The 16640-nt window shown below is 45.0% G+C and overlaps 1 protein-coding gene across 2 annotated transcripts in view; it reads left to right on the top strand.

Annotated features, from left to right (window-relative positions):
* Nucleotides 1-13878, top strand: part of DDRGK1 (DDRGK domain containing 1) — a 39628-nt gene extending 25750 nt beyond the window's left edge. Inside the window, exons 5-9 of one of the 2 annotated variants that reach the window (XM_080343618.1) lie at nt 2270-2392; nt 5320-5358; nt 9413-9469; nt 10791-10839; nt 12358-13878. In XM_080343618.1, coding sequence (XP_080199744.1) covers nt 2270-2392; nt 5320-5358; nt 9413-9469; nt 10791-10839; nt 12358-12530 — 441 coding nt within the window. In that variant the 3' untranslated portion in view covers nt 12531-13878. The remainder of the gene's footprint in view (nt 1-2269; nt 2393-5319; nt 5359-9412; nt 9470-10790; nt 10840-12357) is intronic. The other variant, XM_080343619.1, reaches the window with a different exon arrangement.
* Nucleotides 13879-16640: the final 2762 nt, after the last annotated feature.

Raw genomic sequence — 16640 nt, 5'->3', positions numbered from 1 at the left:
GGAGACCACAAAAGAGGGACTGGTAGCGAGTGCTTTGCCAGTCTCACAGCAGAGATGCTTTTCTGCACATGTTGGAAATAGAAGTACTGATAGTAACGGGCTGCTGGGCTTTGGTAAAATTGAAGGTCCTGTTCTTTGGGTAGATAAGGAGGACAGGAACGAGGTTCTTCATTTGTTGTTAGATGTTCCAGAAACAGGAAAATATTTCTTAGTTATTGTTGCCCTCGGTTATAAATGGGACACAGTCTTGTGATTATTTTTTTGTTTAGAATCATCTGCAGTTTCCAGGTTTTGTGGTTATTATTTTTCCTCATTTCAAATCCTTTTGCATTTCAACCTCTGTAATAGACCAGGCAAAGAACCTTAGTCTTGTATTTCCGACAGGATTTAATGTAATGCCTTTACAAGAAAGGAACAAGCGCTGCCACTTCCAAATGAAATAGGCTTACGTTGTTGTTGGCACCTGTAGCTCTTCTAAGGAAAAAATCTGCTGTTGGGCTTTTGCTAATGATGGTTACAGTGATGAATGGCGTAGGACATGGTCTTGTTTTGTCTCAAGAGCTTCCTCAGATCTCTAGTGTTTTATAAAATGGTTTTGACTTTGCACAAACAGTAAGATCCTTTCAGTCCTGTTTTCCTCGTGTTGGTAGCATTTCTTCTTGTGACTTTATGGGAGTTCGATTAAATACAATTGGAACCAAACACACTTGCTGTTCAGTTTTTATTGAAGAGCGACCCTCCCACAACCATTGCTGGTTTTGACCATACATGGCATCTTTTTTAATATGGACATTTTTCAATATACTTAATGTTGCTATCTCTTCCTGTTTTAATGGAACAAGTGTTTGCTTTGCAGCCACTTAAGGAAGCAATTACCATATTAGTGTGAAAGATGTAGCATGGCAAGCGTTTAGAAATCGATATAATTGTTCTTTAAGAGATCAGTTCCTGTGCTAATAGTAAAGGAATGCCCAGAGATTGTCACCGCAATTTGAAGAACTCATCTTTTGAAGTTTTAATCAAGCCTTTGCAATGTGACAGCAACAAGAGGCCGGTCAAAATGGAATCTCATTGTACCAACACAAATTAATCTGCGGAAGAAACCGTTGTGTAAGGAAACATTTTTCTTCTGGGTGAAGTTACACGTGTAAAGTGGTTTAGAAAGAGCTAAACAGATTTTAAAAGCAAATCCTGGAAAGCTGCAAATCGATGAGCTCCCATTAAAAATCTGGTCTTATTTGAAATGTTTTTTTTTTTTTAAGTAATCTGTCACATTCCAAAGCTTTTAATCACAGTTTTGCTTTGTGAATGTGTGATGATTCTACATCACTTCGTATACATCACCATTTATTAGCACAAAGTTCTTCCCGGAGAGGGTTTTTGGGCATTGGGACAGGCTGCCCAGGGCAGTGCTGGAGTCACCATCCCTGGAGGGGTTGAAAAGGCGTTTAAATGAGGTTCTCAGGGACATGGTTCAGTGCTGGAGTGTGGTTATGGTTGAATTTGATGATCCTGAGCATCTTTTCCAACCGAAATGATTCTGTGATTCCACTCATGTTGTGCTTGGAGTCTCCTGGGTTGGCACTATTATTTTTTTAAGACTAACATTCTGGTAGGTAATATTTAATTTTTATTGCAAATAACTAAAGCAGAGCCTGGAGGTTTTAGTTAACAATAAAACATGTAAAAAACCCATTTTTTTAATACAGTCATACCTTGTCTTCTGTGCCTATTCATACAGTTCCTTACATTCCATGTAGCCATAGTTTGCCTGTATGTGATATGAAAGAGATTTTAGTGAACTCTTTTACAGGCCACGCACAGACGGATACCAGTTAAACTCCAGTCTTCATGATCACTCCCAGTGCACACCAGCATGTGGCAGACCAGAACTGGGGCCAGTTACCCAAAATGTGGCTGTTGCATCAAAGTGCAGTTTGAAGCAGGGACTTCCTGTCACGGGACCCGCAGGAGAAACATATTCATGCAAATTCAAAGAGCAGGTTGCTATATAAGAGAGGTTTTCTCCCCTGGGTCAGATCTGCTAAGAACCAGCTTGGTGCATTGTGTGCAGGCTCACGCTGCCGTGTGAGGTGGTTACTCCCTTGTGAAATTAATGATGCCATCAAGGGAGAACTTAGACTCATTTTTAGAAACGTTTTATGTGCTGTCTGTCCTAGTAAAACCTGACGGAAGATGCTACTTTACTTAAAACGAAACCTGATGTAGGAGAGGAGCAAACTGACCACTTGTCATCTTTTCTGTCCAGGAAGAGGAAAAAAGGAAGGCAAAGGAAGAAGAGGAGAAGAGAGAGTATGAAGAGTACCTGAAGCTGAAGGAGAGTTTTGTAGTTGAAGAGGAAGGGGTTGAAGAATCAATGACAGAGGAAGAGGTACGTGTGCTGGGCTGGTGCTGCAGCTTCCTTTCTCTTTGTTAGACTCAAGTTGGCCTTATTCCATTCTGTCCCATGTAAAATAAACTTGAAAGCAGGAGTCAGCCAAATATTTTTGCTTGTAAAGGCTAAATTGTGTCTGTGGCACAGGTTAACCTGCAGTATTTCCTGGGGAACGCTACGGTTCCTCATCCCAGACTCCTACAAGAGTGCAGAGGCATCTGCATATTGCTGGAAATTAGTTATCCCTTCATCTAAGGACTGAAATAAACTCCTTCTGGAATTCAGATAATCTTTTGCTGTCATCAGCTCTGCCTGACCCATGTACAATGGACCAGAGGAAAGCAAGCCTAAAATTTGGAGTTTGCTAGTGCAAAAATTGCTTGGTTTTGGTTTTATTTTCTAGACAAACGGAGCTGCTGTGAAATCAAATAAAAAACCAAGCTCGTCTCTTAAAAGGCTTTTGCTAAGAGAACTCACAGGACACAACAACGGGTTCTTGTGGGCTGGAAAACTCTGCATTCAGTGTTGCAAATTATTCCTATGGTCGATAGTATTTAAAACTCTGCATAACCTCCTAACGTGCTGCTCCTGCGGCTGCCTGCAGACACACTGCTGGGGATGCCACTTGAAATGTCCTGCTTGACATAATATCACAGCAAACACGAAAGAGTTCCCCCATTGTGGGAGGCAGCGTTCTTCTTCTGGCTGCTGAAAACCTATGAGACTCGTTTTAATTGCTGTCAAATGCAGAAATTACTCTTGGGTCGTAGCTGCCAAATTTGAGCTGTCCGGTGCATTCCACAATAAGTATTTTTTCAGTCTGCGTTTACTCCTCAGCTAATAGGACCCTGTTGAATAGAATGGATTTGTCCTTAGCGTGACTGAGAGCGGTTTTGGGCTGAGGAGCTTGTAATAAGCCAACACCGCTTGGCATTAATCACAAGTTCTCACTACGGACCGTTCCCACTGAGAGAAATCCCTCCATCGTGCCAGGATTAACGCCAAGAGAAGTTCTGTCTGGTGATGGGGAATTTCCTAAGAACGACAAAACGCATACTTACTATTGGAAATTCCTTCAAAAATGTGTGCCTGGCCTGTTAGAAGATCAGATTGAATTATTCCACTTTAGAATGTCCTTAAAGCTAGAATGTTTATTTTCTATGTTCCTGCAGCTGTCTGTCAAGGAAAAATTAATCTTTCTATAAGTAGGAACAGAGAAGGGTGCTCCTCATGCAAAAAAAAAGCCTGGCAGGCAGTTGACGTTGCCCGGTTCTCAACAAAACGTATCTGTGGTAGGAGTAGAGAGATAATACTTTAATAACAGATGATTTGAAAGTCATCTTCAGAAGCAGTCCAAGGTACATCGTTGGAGGCCAGTATCTAGTGCAGTGCCTCAGGGGTCAGTACTGGGGCCAATATTATTCAATATATTCATTAACGATTTAGACGAGGGAATAGAGTGCACTATCAGCAAGTTTGCTGATGACACTAAGCTGGGAGGAGTGGTGACACTGGAAGCTGTGCTGCCATCAGAGACCTGGACAGGATGGAGAGTTGGGCGGGAATTAACCTAATGAAATTTAACAAGGGCAAGTGTAGAGTCCTGCATCTGGGCAGGAACAACCCCAGGTTCCAGTATAGGTTGGGAAATTACATATTAGAGAGCAGTGTAGGGGAAAGGGACCTGGGGGTCCTGGGGACAACAGGATGACCGTGAGCCAGCACTGGGCCCTTGTGGCCAGGAAGGCCAATGGCATCCTGGGGTGTATTACAAGGGGGGTGGTCAGTAGATCGAGAGAGGTCCTCCTTCCCCTCTGCTCTGCCCTGGGGAGACCACATCTGGAATATTGTGTCCAGTTCTGGGCCCCTCAGTTCCAGCAGGACAGGGAACTCCTGGAGAGGGTCCAGCGCAGGGCAACGAAGATGATTAAGCGAGTGGAGCATCTCCCTTATGAGGAAAGGCTGAGGGAGCTGGGGCTCTTTAGTTTGGAGAAGAGGAGACTGAAGGGTGACCTTATTAATGTTTATAAATATATAAAGGGTGAGTGCCACGAGGATGGAGCCAGGCTCTTCTCGGTGGCAAACAATGATAGGACAAGGGGTAATGGGATCAAGCTGGAACACAAGAGGTTCCACTTAAATTTGAGAAAAAACTTGTTCATGGTGAGGGTGGCAGAGCCTGGAACAGGCTGCCCAGGGAGGTTGTGGAGTCTCCTTCTCTGCAGACATTCCAACCCGCCTGGACATGTTCCTGTGCGACCTCACCCAGGTGTTCCTGCTCCAGCAGGGGGATTGGACTGGATGATCTTTTGAGGTCCCTTCCAATCCCAAACATACTGTGATACTGTGATTTGGAGACAGAAGCATTTTAGTATCCTGGTGCCTTGTGTTGTTGAGGCTGGCGTGCCCAGCCTCCTGCTGAAAATTAACATCCTGAGCGCAGAATTAAACATTTAATTAAGGCTGATTGATTGGCAGGATTGCAGAGGAACTTGATCTCCTGTTCACTTTAGTGTACATAGTTTGTATTTCCTTTGAAAATGGAGCTGCTGATATTAAAATGCTGGATTTTGGGTGCGTAGCTTTGAAAACAGCCTGAGCCCCGACCTGTGTCGCACAGCTGTGTGTGCCCTTGGCCATCTGCAGGAGATTTCACCCGAATTGCACTTCACCTCTGGACAAAATGCCCCTCGTGTACACATGTAACTTAACACACAACGCACCCAGATGTGGTTATTTCAGGGTATGTTTGATGAGAGAATAAAACATTCAAAGACATCCTTTCAGAAAACACCTGAACACAAATTGTGCTTGAGCTATATTCTGTCTTAGAAAATATCTATCGTAAATAATATTTGTACTCAGCAAGTTCGTGATGCATTTAATGAGTTTGAAATAACAATTGTTTTCCTTGTTGTATGCAGTCTCGCAGCTTTCTGCTGGAATTTCTGGAATACGTTAAGGTAAGCGACCGCAGGTCTCGCTCCTCCTTCCATACTTGTAAAATATCTTTGTCAATAAGCTGAGTTGCAGAAAGAAGTGAAATCTTTGCTTCCTCTTTGATTTACTTAAATATTCAACAAGCAACAAAAGTGATACCATAGAAGAAGTCTGCATTATTTAATTAACCATGCATGAGCGTGTCATTGTTAAAATGGTTTGTAATTATAGCTGCGTCTTGGCTTTTTGGGGCAGGATTGTAGCTCTTCTCCTCTTTCCTATGGGTAGATGTTACAAACTCTGCACCTGTTTATGAACAGCGACGTTTGCTGGTGATGGGGATTTAGGATTTTCAGGCGTTTTTGTTTGTGAACATCAATTACTGACTTAGAAAACCAATCTCTACATCTCAGTTCAGCAGGCATTTTCCTACAGACTTTTCCTACAGTTTCTTTTCCTATTTTCATCCGTGCAATTCCCAGTGTTGTCGTAATGTTTGGGAGGGATGTTTAAGGAGATAACTTGTTTTTAATGGGGTGCGTTAGTCGCCCTTTCATATTATTGTGGGGTTGGTTATTTAAAACTGCCGTGTGTTTGTGAGGATTTCCACTTTTGATCTGTTTCTTTCTCCACTAACAGTATATCAAAAATACAAATGCATTTCACAGAATCCCAGAGTGTCAGGGGTTGAAGGGACCTGGAAAGCTCATCCAGTGCAATCCCCCCATGGAGCAGGAACACCCAGATGAGGTTACACAGGAAGGTGTCCAGGCGGGTTGGAATGTCTGCACAGAAGGAGACTCCACAACCCCCTGGGCAGCCTGGGCCAGGCTCTGACACCCTCACCGGGAACAAGTTTCTTCTCAAATTCAAGTAGAACCTTTTGTGTTCCAGTTTGAACCCATTGCCCCTGGTCCTACCATTGGTTGTCACCGAGAAGAGCCTGGCTCCATCCTCCTGACACTCACCCTTTATATATCTGTAACCATGAATGAGGTCACCCCTCAGTGTCCTCTTGTCCAGCTCCAGAGCCCCAGCTCCCTCAGCCTTTCCTCACACGGGAGATGCTCCACTCCCTTCAGCATCTTGGTGGCTGCGCTGGACTCTCTGCAGCAGTTCCCTGTCCTGCTGGAACTGAGGGGCCACAACTGGACACAATATTCCAGGTGTGGTCTCCCCAGGGCAGAGCAGAGGGGCAGGAGAACCTCTCTGGCCTACTGACCACCCCCTTCTAACCCACCCCAGGTACCATTGGCTTCCTGGCCACAAGGGCCCAGTGCTGGCTCATGGTCACCCTGCTGTCCCCAGGACCCCCAGCTCCCTTTCCCCTACGCTGCTCTCTAATAGGTCATTCCCCAACTTGTACTGGAACCTGGGGTTGTTCCTGCCCAGATTCAAGACTCTACACTTGCCCTTGTTATATTTCATTAAATCTTTCCCTGCACAACTCTCCAGCCTGTCCAAGTCTCACTGGATGAAAATCTTTTGTCCTAATTAATCCCCTTTCCTCCTTTACTGGAAACTGGATTTTTATCTGACAACGTTTAGTGTGGGAGTGAGAGCCTTCATTAGTCAGCAAAATTAATTTTGCAGCCATGTGGCAATTTCAATGTTGCGTTTTCCGCAGAAGCCAGAGAGATTTCTTTGGAAGGGAGGGGAACTTTGAAGTGGTCACATCTGTTAAGACCAACAGTAGGTAGAACAGTGGGATATTTCAATGTCCCTTGGGATCCTCCGCTAAAATTGGGAGGGTTTCCAAGGGATAACGCAGTAGGGGCTGGTTCTGCACGTCACCCCGGTGGCTGCGATGGACCCAACAGATTAATCACAAGCTCCTCATTCAGTGTTGAAGCACATATGTATAGTTTTATATTAATCACTTCAACTTGACATCATAGAAATTAATCACAGGCTGAAAACCTAATTCCGAAGCGCTTCAACACCTGATTTGCTATGTAGAGTTGCAGAACTGGGGCATTGCTTTCTTTTACAAGTTTTAGTATTTTTATTTTAATCTTGAAAGTATGCTTAATGTATAGATTACATATAGCCCTCATATTCTGTTCTGTTCACAGAAATCCACTGACTTATATCAAGAAGCCGTGCTAAGCTTCTAGTAGCTGTCTGAAAAACTTACACATGAAAGGAGCAAACAGCATTTTAAAAATACAAAATTGAATTTAGCTCTTGTGTTGAATAACTGATGTTACTGGTATAATTGGCTGGGGGGAGCTCATTCCTAAGGGTGTTAGAAGTAAAATGCAGCCTCTTTTCTGCAGCTTTGCCTCATGGGCTTGTTTGAAATGGGTTTTTTCTCCAAAACTCAGGGAAATAGGAGCCTGGAATTTTTCTGTCAAACTGTTCCATGTATAGTTGGGTGCTTCCGAATTACAGCCTGTGAATTGAAACAGCAAACTCCGCTTTCATTAAGGTTGGAAGGGATAGCGAAGGATTCAGAGGCTTTAGCCCTTCCTGGTTTATTTTCTTTAAGAAAAATGATGCAAGATAAGGAAAACAAAAGTCCAACTTGTCTTAATCCTGGGAGCTCTTGCTCTGTTTCATCCCATTTCAGCAGCAGAATCCTACCTAAAATTAAATGAATTCAGTAAAGTATAGACATGTATATGTGGCTCGATGAACATTAAGCCTGTCCCTAAAACATGAAGCACGTGGGATGTGTTTTGCTGGCTCGGGACCTCGCGGTGTCATTTATTTCAGTGTGTGGGGAGCGCAGCCTAATTCCACCCCACCCCCTGGGCTCTTCTTGGAAAACCTGCAGTAAACTTGGTCGTGGAGGGTGAATATCTCGAAGTGAAGGTTTAAATCCTGTTTTCCTTGTTTATGTGGCTTTGCAACCCCCCCCTTCCATTCTTTTAAAAGAAGATGTGACGAATCTTGGCAGTTCCCAGCTCTGAGAACTGAATTCCATGGACTGGTTCCAGTTCCATGCGTTCAGTCCATGGTATTCAGTTCTCTAGCTTGGCTGCATCGAACTTCACGACTGCTAAGTCCGTATGTGGCTTTGTTATTTTTGGTCTGATTTTATTAATGAAAAAGATTCATCTGTTTCAGCCTCACTTTATTTCTTCAGTGTCCTTCCAGTGTACAGCAACAAATGTATTTATTTATTGTTTGAAGTATTACATCTGTAATGTAAATGTGGCCATAGACATACGGCTCTTAGGAATGTAGTCAGAATATTAACTGTTTTCAAAAGTTTATAAAAAATTCCCAATTCCTTATAACCGGCACATCATTTACTGCATCTAAACAAAGGAGTTTCCAAGACTTTAGCAGAGAAGAAAACAGGAACCGAGCAGCTCCAGCCGAGCACACCAGGTGTTTTCTCTGTAATTCTCTGCAGCTCCAGAGGAGCATAAAACCAGATGTGAGCACTGGTGACTCTGTCCTGAGTGAGAAAGGCCACAGGAAGAACCTCTTTCAAAAGCCAAATGAAAATCTGCAGTTCCTGCTCCTGCCGTTGTTCTCAGATATCCCTGTGCTGCCTGATAGCGGAGCAGTTCCAGCACTGAAAGCTTTAATAAGGTGTTCGCTTGCTTAGGAAGGTTATTATGCCATTAATACACATTACATTAGTAAAATACACATTACATTAGTAAAAGCTGCCAGTCTTGTCTGGATTTTTATGGATGCACTGATACACCCCACTGATCGTTTTCAAACGCGTTTTGCAACATCTCTCAGACAAAAAGGGATCTTGCTGGAGCGTCCTGGAAATTAGAGATAGCAGCTGATGAACTGGGGTGACAGGGGGATCTGAGCCTGTTTGTTGCGCTTGTGCTCATCCTGTCCCATAACGTGCAGAATAAACTCTGACAAATTCATTTGAGTCTTCACCCAGGTGGGTCAGAGCATTCAGTCTTTCCACAGAACGTGCTGGCTTCAGTAACTTAAGTAACTTAAGTTAGAGTTTTTCATCAAAGAAAAGCACTAACTAGGAAAAATTAGTTAGAATGACAGGTTCTACTTTGTCCATTAACTGCACTTTCAATTTGAAAGGAATGTGCTAACCCTATAATTCATCAACTGCCTGTAACTCTCCTTTTATTTCCGTAGAAAACAAAGGTAATCCAGCTGGAGGACTTGGCTTCGCATTTGGGTTTAAGAACACAGGTAAGTGCTCCCGTTTGGGGTGCAAGTACAAGCCATGAGTTTAAAAAGAACGGGAGAGAAAGTGGGTAAATAAGGGTAACACCTATGCAAGTGTTTCAGCACTACTGAAACTACTTGGAGTTTGGTGAAGATCAGCAAAGTCAGCCCTAAAAATGTGGCCGTTTATCAAAGTATAATCCAGCCAGTGAAGTGTTGTTGGTTTGCAAGGTTGTTTTTGGGGAGAAGTGCTCAATCTGCCACTTGCACAGCGGCCTGTTGGCTAACAGATCATATAGCGTTTGCAAACCCAGTAACAACATTTGGGGTGCTTGGGAATCAAAAGCAGAGCTAGAAGCAAATTCAGAGGCTGCCTGCATAATTGGACAATGTTGTTGTGTTTGCAGACGATAGATGAGCCATTTTGCTCCAATTGCTTATGTATTCTTACAACATTAAAGAACTTGCATCTTCTGGTGCATTACTGAGGAGTATTGTACCTCAGCCCATATGAGCCTGTCAAGTGCTGTGATATCTCTTATCTGTCCCTTTTATTCCCTTCTGTCCTCTTTCTGTTCTCTGAACATTTTATGTTTTGACTCTAAAGAATAGTCAGGGCTTTATTTGTTATTTTAAAGTACCTAATCTGATCTCGAGGTGCCTCTTTGCAGCAGCTTATGTGGCTGTAAATCCAAGTTTCAATGCCCCTACCTCACTTTTTTAAGCCAGGATTTGATTTAAGCATGCAGTGAGCCAGTTAAGGGAATTTATCTGCTTGAAATCTAATATATAAACTTGCTTCTGCAGTCCCATAAAGGCAAGAAAAGGAGGGAGGTGGAACTGTGGAAAACAGAGCTTAGATATTGCCTTAATGTGTGGAACAGCATGTGTGGAGTAACTACAGACTTAACCTGGCAATAAATTCAACAAGTTGTTCTTTGGCTTGGTAAAAGAGGTTTCCTCTTAAGTGGAAAAGCTCTGGAATGGGTTAAGTGTAACCAGGTTCTGGAGAAGCACCCAAGTGTATTTCATGGAACTTGGTGTTGCATTGACACTACACAGCATTTCCCTGGGAAGATGTGTATAACCACCCCCTTTTTGTAAAACTGACACTTGGCAAATCTCTTTTGGGGATAGGGAAATTATTTGAACACCTCAAAATGCAGAAGCTCGCTTCACCCTTCTAAAACGAATGTGTTTACTGCATCCGCCTGTGTGGAAATGCTGATGTGTGTCCCTCACTGAGGAATTAACCATAAACCTCTGTCTGTAGTGTATCTGAACGTGTGAAATGTTTTTTGCCTCACTTTTGATCAGGTTTTTTTCCGTTTTCCCTTCTGAACAGGATGCAATTAACAGAATCCAGGACCTGATGGCAGATGGCACGCTGACAGGTGACAGCCAAAACACAAACAGCACTTTAGTTCAGCTGCTGAATAGGTGGTGCAGAAAATGCCTTCGCTATGGTGGAGAGAGATTTCTGTGTCGTTTCTGTTTTAAACTGTAGAAGATCCTAATAGGACTTGATAAATAGTTATTTTTATTATCCCTACTTCAGCTGCCGTGAAACTACGGTTTAAAGCACTATGGGATGTGGTTGTTACTATGATACATTATACAGAGGTTAAGGGGGAACATCCCCAACAGCTCAGGACCAGCACAAGGTGAGTGAGGTGCTCGTTCCTGGCCACGTACCCACACAATCGGAGTTGGAACAGAAGCAGAGCCTGCGCATGTCTGAACGAGTCTGGTTTTATTGCTGGGCAGTCTGTTTCTTTCCAAAGATGAAATAGAGGAAGGTGCCAGTGCAAACATTTACTGGCGTGGTGTCATGGTCATGGCTGGGAAGCAGCTCCCGTGGTGGGTACATGTGGCTACTCATTCAAATGATCTAAAAGAGGTCAAAGCATGAGGTTGTGTGCAGCCTGGCTCAGTCTGTGAAGGGCATGTCAGTGAGGCCTTGCCTTGCGTTTGATCCTGAAATTCCTTGTTTGGACAAGGAATTACTGGAGGGAGTCCAGCAGAGAGCTATAAGGATGCTGAGGGGTCTGGAGCATCTTTCTGATGAGGAGAGACTGAGAGAGCTGGGGCTGTTCAGCCTGGAGAAGAGAAGCTGAGAGGGGATCTTATTTATGCTGATAATTATCTCCAGGGTGGGTATCAGAGGATGGACCAGACTCCTTTCAGTGGTGCCCAGCGACAGGGTGAGGGGCGATGGGCACAGACTGAAACACAGGAGGTTCCATCTGAATATGAGGAGAAACTTCTTTCCTGTGAGGTGCCAGAGCCTGGCCCAGGCTGCCCAGAGAGGCTGTGGAGTCTCCTTCTCTGAGACATTCAAACCCGCCTGGACACGACCCTGTGTGATCTGCTCTGGTGACCCTGCGTGAGCAGGTGGGTTGGACTGGATGATCTCCAGAGGTCCCTTCAACCTCAACCAGTCTGGGCTTCTGTGTTAAGAACAGAGAGATCTGTTCTTGATCTTGATGGAGCAACTGAAATATAGAAACTGAGCTTCATTCCCTTTCAGAGGGTAAGTTGGAACAGCTGAGCTGGGCCCTGTGGGGCTCTGGCCTCCTGGGCTCTCCTGCTGCTCCAGCAGAACCTCGCCACCAAAACTACGCACCTGAAGTAGCAGTAGTCCCAGCTAGCGACACGCAGCTAAAAGGACGTGTTACTTCGAACAAAATGAGTTTTACCGTGGCACTTGGTTGTTGTCGTAGCCCGGCTCAAAGCCCCAGCAGCAGCGAGGAGATCAAAGCCCGGCTGCTCGCTCGTCATTCCGCCTGCCCTAGATATGAAACGCAGCCTCAGCAGTTTGAACGGCCCTTCCAAAAGAAGTGACTGATGTGTGTCGGGAAGTGAGAGCAGCCAAAGTGCTGACTTCAAGGTCCTTTCTTTCCTCTCCGTAGGTGTGATTGATGACAGAGGGAAGTTCATCTACATCACTCCGGAGGAGATGGCTGCCGTGGCTCAGTACATCAAACAGAGGGGACGAGTCTCCATTGCGGAGCTGGCCCAAGCGAGCAATTCCCTCATCAACCTCCAGCCTGACAGCCGAGCTCTCGCTCCAACCGTGGCGTGAGAAAAACACAGCAGGAGTTGAACCTTTTCATGAATAAGCTGCATAATTTAAACCAAACGGGAACCCCTCTCAGCCATTCACGGTGCTTGAAGCTGCATCAGCTGCAAGACTTGATCAAAAGTTTTGCTTTTTATTCTGTTAAAGATGATATAAAATGGAATTTGTACAACAGACGCTGGTCAAGAACTTGGGGCACTCTGCACAGCAATATCAGTAATTTTTACATGGTTAATTTATCTTGGCATTTAGTCTCATGTGACTATACCCAAAGTTTTCATTGTTTCCAGATTCTGATGCCTGTGTCAAGTATATTTGGGGTTGATTGCACTCAGAACTCTCCAGGCCTGCTCTGCACTGACGGAGCTGCATAATTTTGTGGCAATGACAAATACAGCCCAGAATAATAGTTGTGTAGGGGTGAGGTTTGCAGAGATTTTCTGCTGTACCAACATTGGAAGGATGGAGTAAAAAGAAAATACTTTGTGTTTCTCTGTTCTTACTGAAATATCTACTGAAACTCTAGAAATGAGAGAACTTCCAGGGGTTATTTTAGAAAAGCTTTGCTATATAAATAGTTTCGCTTGGTTTATAGATTGTAAATTTTGCCCGCGGCCAAGCCGCCTTATTTTTCTGTAGCGAAGAGACAGAAACACCTCCAGGGAAAGGCGAAGTCACCTCGGGTGTTGTGCAGGCCAGTTCTGCTGATAACAACCAGATTCTGATTCATCCTTTGAAGTCAGAGCCAGCTGAGTGTGTCTGAAGACCTCAGACACCCCCACCCTGTGGCCTTTGTGCTTTGGATGGTTTTGTTTTACAAAATCAAATTCAAGCACTGTGATTCATGTAATTAGTGTTCCAAGTAAATGATTATTAATATATTAATTAGAGAGTCAGTATGTTTCCTGCATAGGAATATTTATATTTTTTAATAGCCTAATGGATGCTTTGTTAATTCTCCTTCCTGAAATCAACAGAATCCATGTGGTTATACAATAATTGGAGAGGGCAAGAGGGGCTGGTTTGGTCTCTGCCAAACTTAGAGGTAACTCGAGTAGACTAAAAGCTGCGCTGTCAGTGAGGTGATGGAGCAATAAAATAATGGAAGGCAGAATATTTCCTTCCAAATCTCAGCATCACTGCTGAATGTGATGCTCTGCAGGGCTGCGGAGTTACAGCGATCTGAAAGATCGGTATGTCCTTACTGTGCTGCGCAACCATCACCAGCAGAGAAACTACTTGAGATTTGAGGCTTGTAAAGTCTCTTAATTATTCCAAATTTGATTTCGCCATGATTTGTTTTGTCCTGAACTATTATTTTAATTAAAGAAACAGTACCAAAAGAATTGCAGATACTTGTATTCAAGGTGTCTTATTTTTTTAAGGATTCTATGAGATAAAGGAGCCAATCATCAATACCAAAGATTCCAGCGTGCCAAAGACCAGAGGTCCCTTAAATCCACTGAAATCACCCCAAAGCACCCTCAATTTCTGTGAACGTAACCGATGACGCTGCGTTCACTGCCCAGTGCCAGCTTGTTTGTGCTCAGCCCATCCAGCTGCACCAGCGAAACCACCAGCTGTCTGCCGAGAATGGAACGTCTCTGTATCTGTATCATGATTTGCGTCTTGAAATGCCCTGAATTATTTCTGCATTGCGTTTTGGAGTTTCACAGGGCTGTGCCAAAGCCAAGTTGGCAGGTCCCAGAAAGGCTGACGATAAGCTGCAGTTTAAAGGAGGTGCCAGGGCAGAATGACGCGACACCAAAGTATTTATGAGCTAAATTTTCACAGTAACGGATGGTTCGGATGCATCACTTGCCTGAGCTCCTGTTCTGAGCTTAGAAGGAGCATTTCCATATTCAGTGAGGTGAGCAAGGGAGCTGGAGCGAGCCCTTTTGGGGGGTTTGTGTCACCAAACAGGTTTTGTACATCTATCTGTGTGTTGTCTGTCCTTGTGGGAGACAATATGGAACCTGTGGATCTCTCCCCTTGCTGAGCTCATAACAAATACTGGGGTTTCATAGAATCATAGAATGGGTTGAAGGGACCTTCCCAACTCCCCCAGTGCCACCCCTGCCCTGAGCAGGGACATCTTCACCAGCTCAGGTTGCTCAGAGCCCCGTCCAGCCTGGCCTGGGATGTCTCCAGGGATGGTTCAGCCACCGTCTCTCTGGGCAGCCTGTTTGGGGGTCTGTGCTGGCTTTATTTGGGATTCCCTAGGAGGAATCTCCAGTATTGCATTTTTGGACCTGACCCTGGCCATTTTGGTCCTAAGGCTGTGGAATTATTGTGTAGAAACATGGTATTGGGAAGAGCTAACATCATCTGGCTGGATAAGATGTGACTATGTAGCTGCTGGTCTGTCTGTAATCCTCTTCCACCATTTCCATTCCTCTTCTTTGTACCCAATTGCATCATATCAGCATTTAGGAAAACTCATTTTATTGTTTTGGTGCTTTGTGATCTTCACTGCATGTGAACTGAGCAACTGGCCACTTACATAGAATAGAATTATAGAACCATTTTGATTGGAAAAGACCTTTAAGATCATGGACTCAAACTGTTCCCCACCCCTGGCACTGCCCCGTGCCCCTGAGAACCTCATGTCTGTCTGTCCAACCCCCCAGGGATGGTGACTCCAGCACTGCCCTGGGCAGCCTGTTCCAATGCCCCACAGCCCTTTGGGGAAGAAATTGTTCCCCAGATCCAACCTCAGCCTCCCCTGGTGCAACCTGAGGCCGTTTCCTCTTGTCTTCCCACCTACTTTTGGCAGATAGGTCTGGATATGGTGAAGCTTTTTCCTCTTTTTATCACCTGCACAAAAAGGGCATTTTGCCCTTATTGTGTGTTTTAATTCCTACCTGCCCCAATGAAACCCCAGTGCTGCTTTTCCTTGCATGGCTGCGGCTGGTGAATCTCAGGGTGAAAGCACCTTCACAGGTGAGGAGAGACTGAGAGAGCTGAGGCTGTTCAGCCTGGAGAAGAGAAGCTGAGAGGGATCTTATCAATGCTGATCAATATCTCAGGGTGGGTGTCAAGAGGATGGACCAGACTCTGTCCAGTGGTGCCCAATGACAGGATGAGGGGCAGCGGGCACAGACTGAAACACAAAAGGTTCCACCTGAACATGAGGAGAAACTTGTTCACTTTGAGGTGCCAGAGCCTGGCCCAGGCTGCCCAGAGAGGTTGTGGAGTCTCCTTCTCTGAGACATTCAAACCCGCCTGGACACGACCCTGTGTGATCTGCTCTGGTGACCCTGCGTGAGCAGGTGGGTTGGACTGGATGATCTCCAGAGGTCCCTTCAACCACAACCAGTCTGGGACTCTGATTCTGTGAACCATTAGACAGACCGGTGGTGGGGACCCTCCCCTTTCCCAGGTAGCATCTGAGCTTGGCAGCTGGTAGATGCTCTGATGCAGATCCAGGGCTCAGAGCCTTTCTCCTGCATGGCTCCCTGGGGATAAGAGATGCTCCCAACCCTTCAAAGGGTGGACACTCCTGGTCCCATTCCTTGGTCTTCTGGTGTATCCTACGGAGACGGACAACTGAAGGGCACAGAAGATGGGGTCCAAACCCTCCTTCCTGGGCCACAGATGCCCAGCTCAGCTGCACATGGTGCTCCCAGCCAGCTGATGTTCAGGTGGACAAACTCTCCTTGACCCTTGTCCCAGTGTAAATTTGGGATGGAGTGAATTCAGGGGCTTCTTCAGGCAAAGGGTGGATGCAGAGGTGGCAGCCAAGACACGGCTGCCTGCTCTGGAGACCAGAGAATGGACACGACAGGACTTTTACAGCTATAACCTGATCGTTGGACATCTTCTGCACAGCAGTAGACCCAGCTGATTTGTTTTGTCTCTAAACGCCCCTTCCTACACAGACCTATGCTGTGGGATGCAGCCTGACGCAGCAGAGACACAAGACCTTTGGTATTTCTGTCAGACCATTTTAGTGGCCTAATATTTAGTTGAGATGACCTAAAAGCAGGTTGCAGAGAGGATCACGCTGTATGCTCAGAGGCAAATTGGACATGAACTGTAGGAGGGTCTGGCATCCCCTCCTGCAACACCTCCTAGTCAGGAGGACCCAGGGTCACCACCGATGACAGAGAT

This window comes from Nesoenas mayeri (genome assembly GCF_963082525.1).
Source record: "Nesoenas mayeri genome assembly, chromosome: 4".
In the NCBI taxonomy this organism is placed as follows: domain Eukaryota; kingdom Metazoa; phylum Chordata; class Aves; order Columbiformes; family Columbidae; genus Nesoenas; species Nesoenas mayeri.
This window is presented reverse-complemented; position numbering and strand designations above follow the sequence as displayed.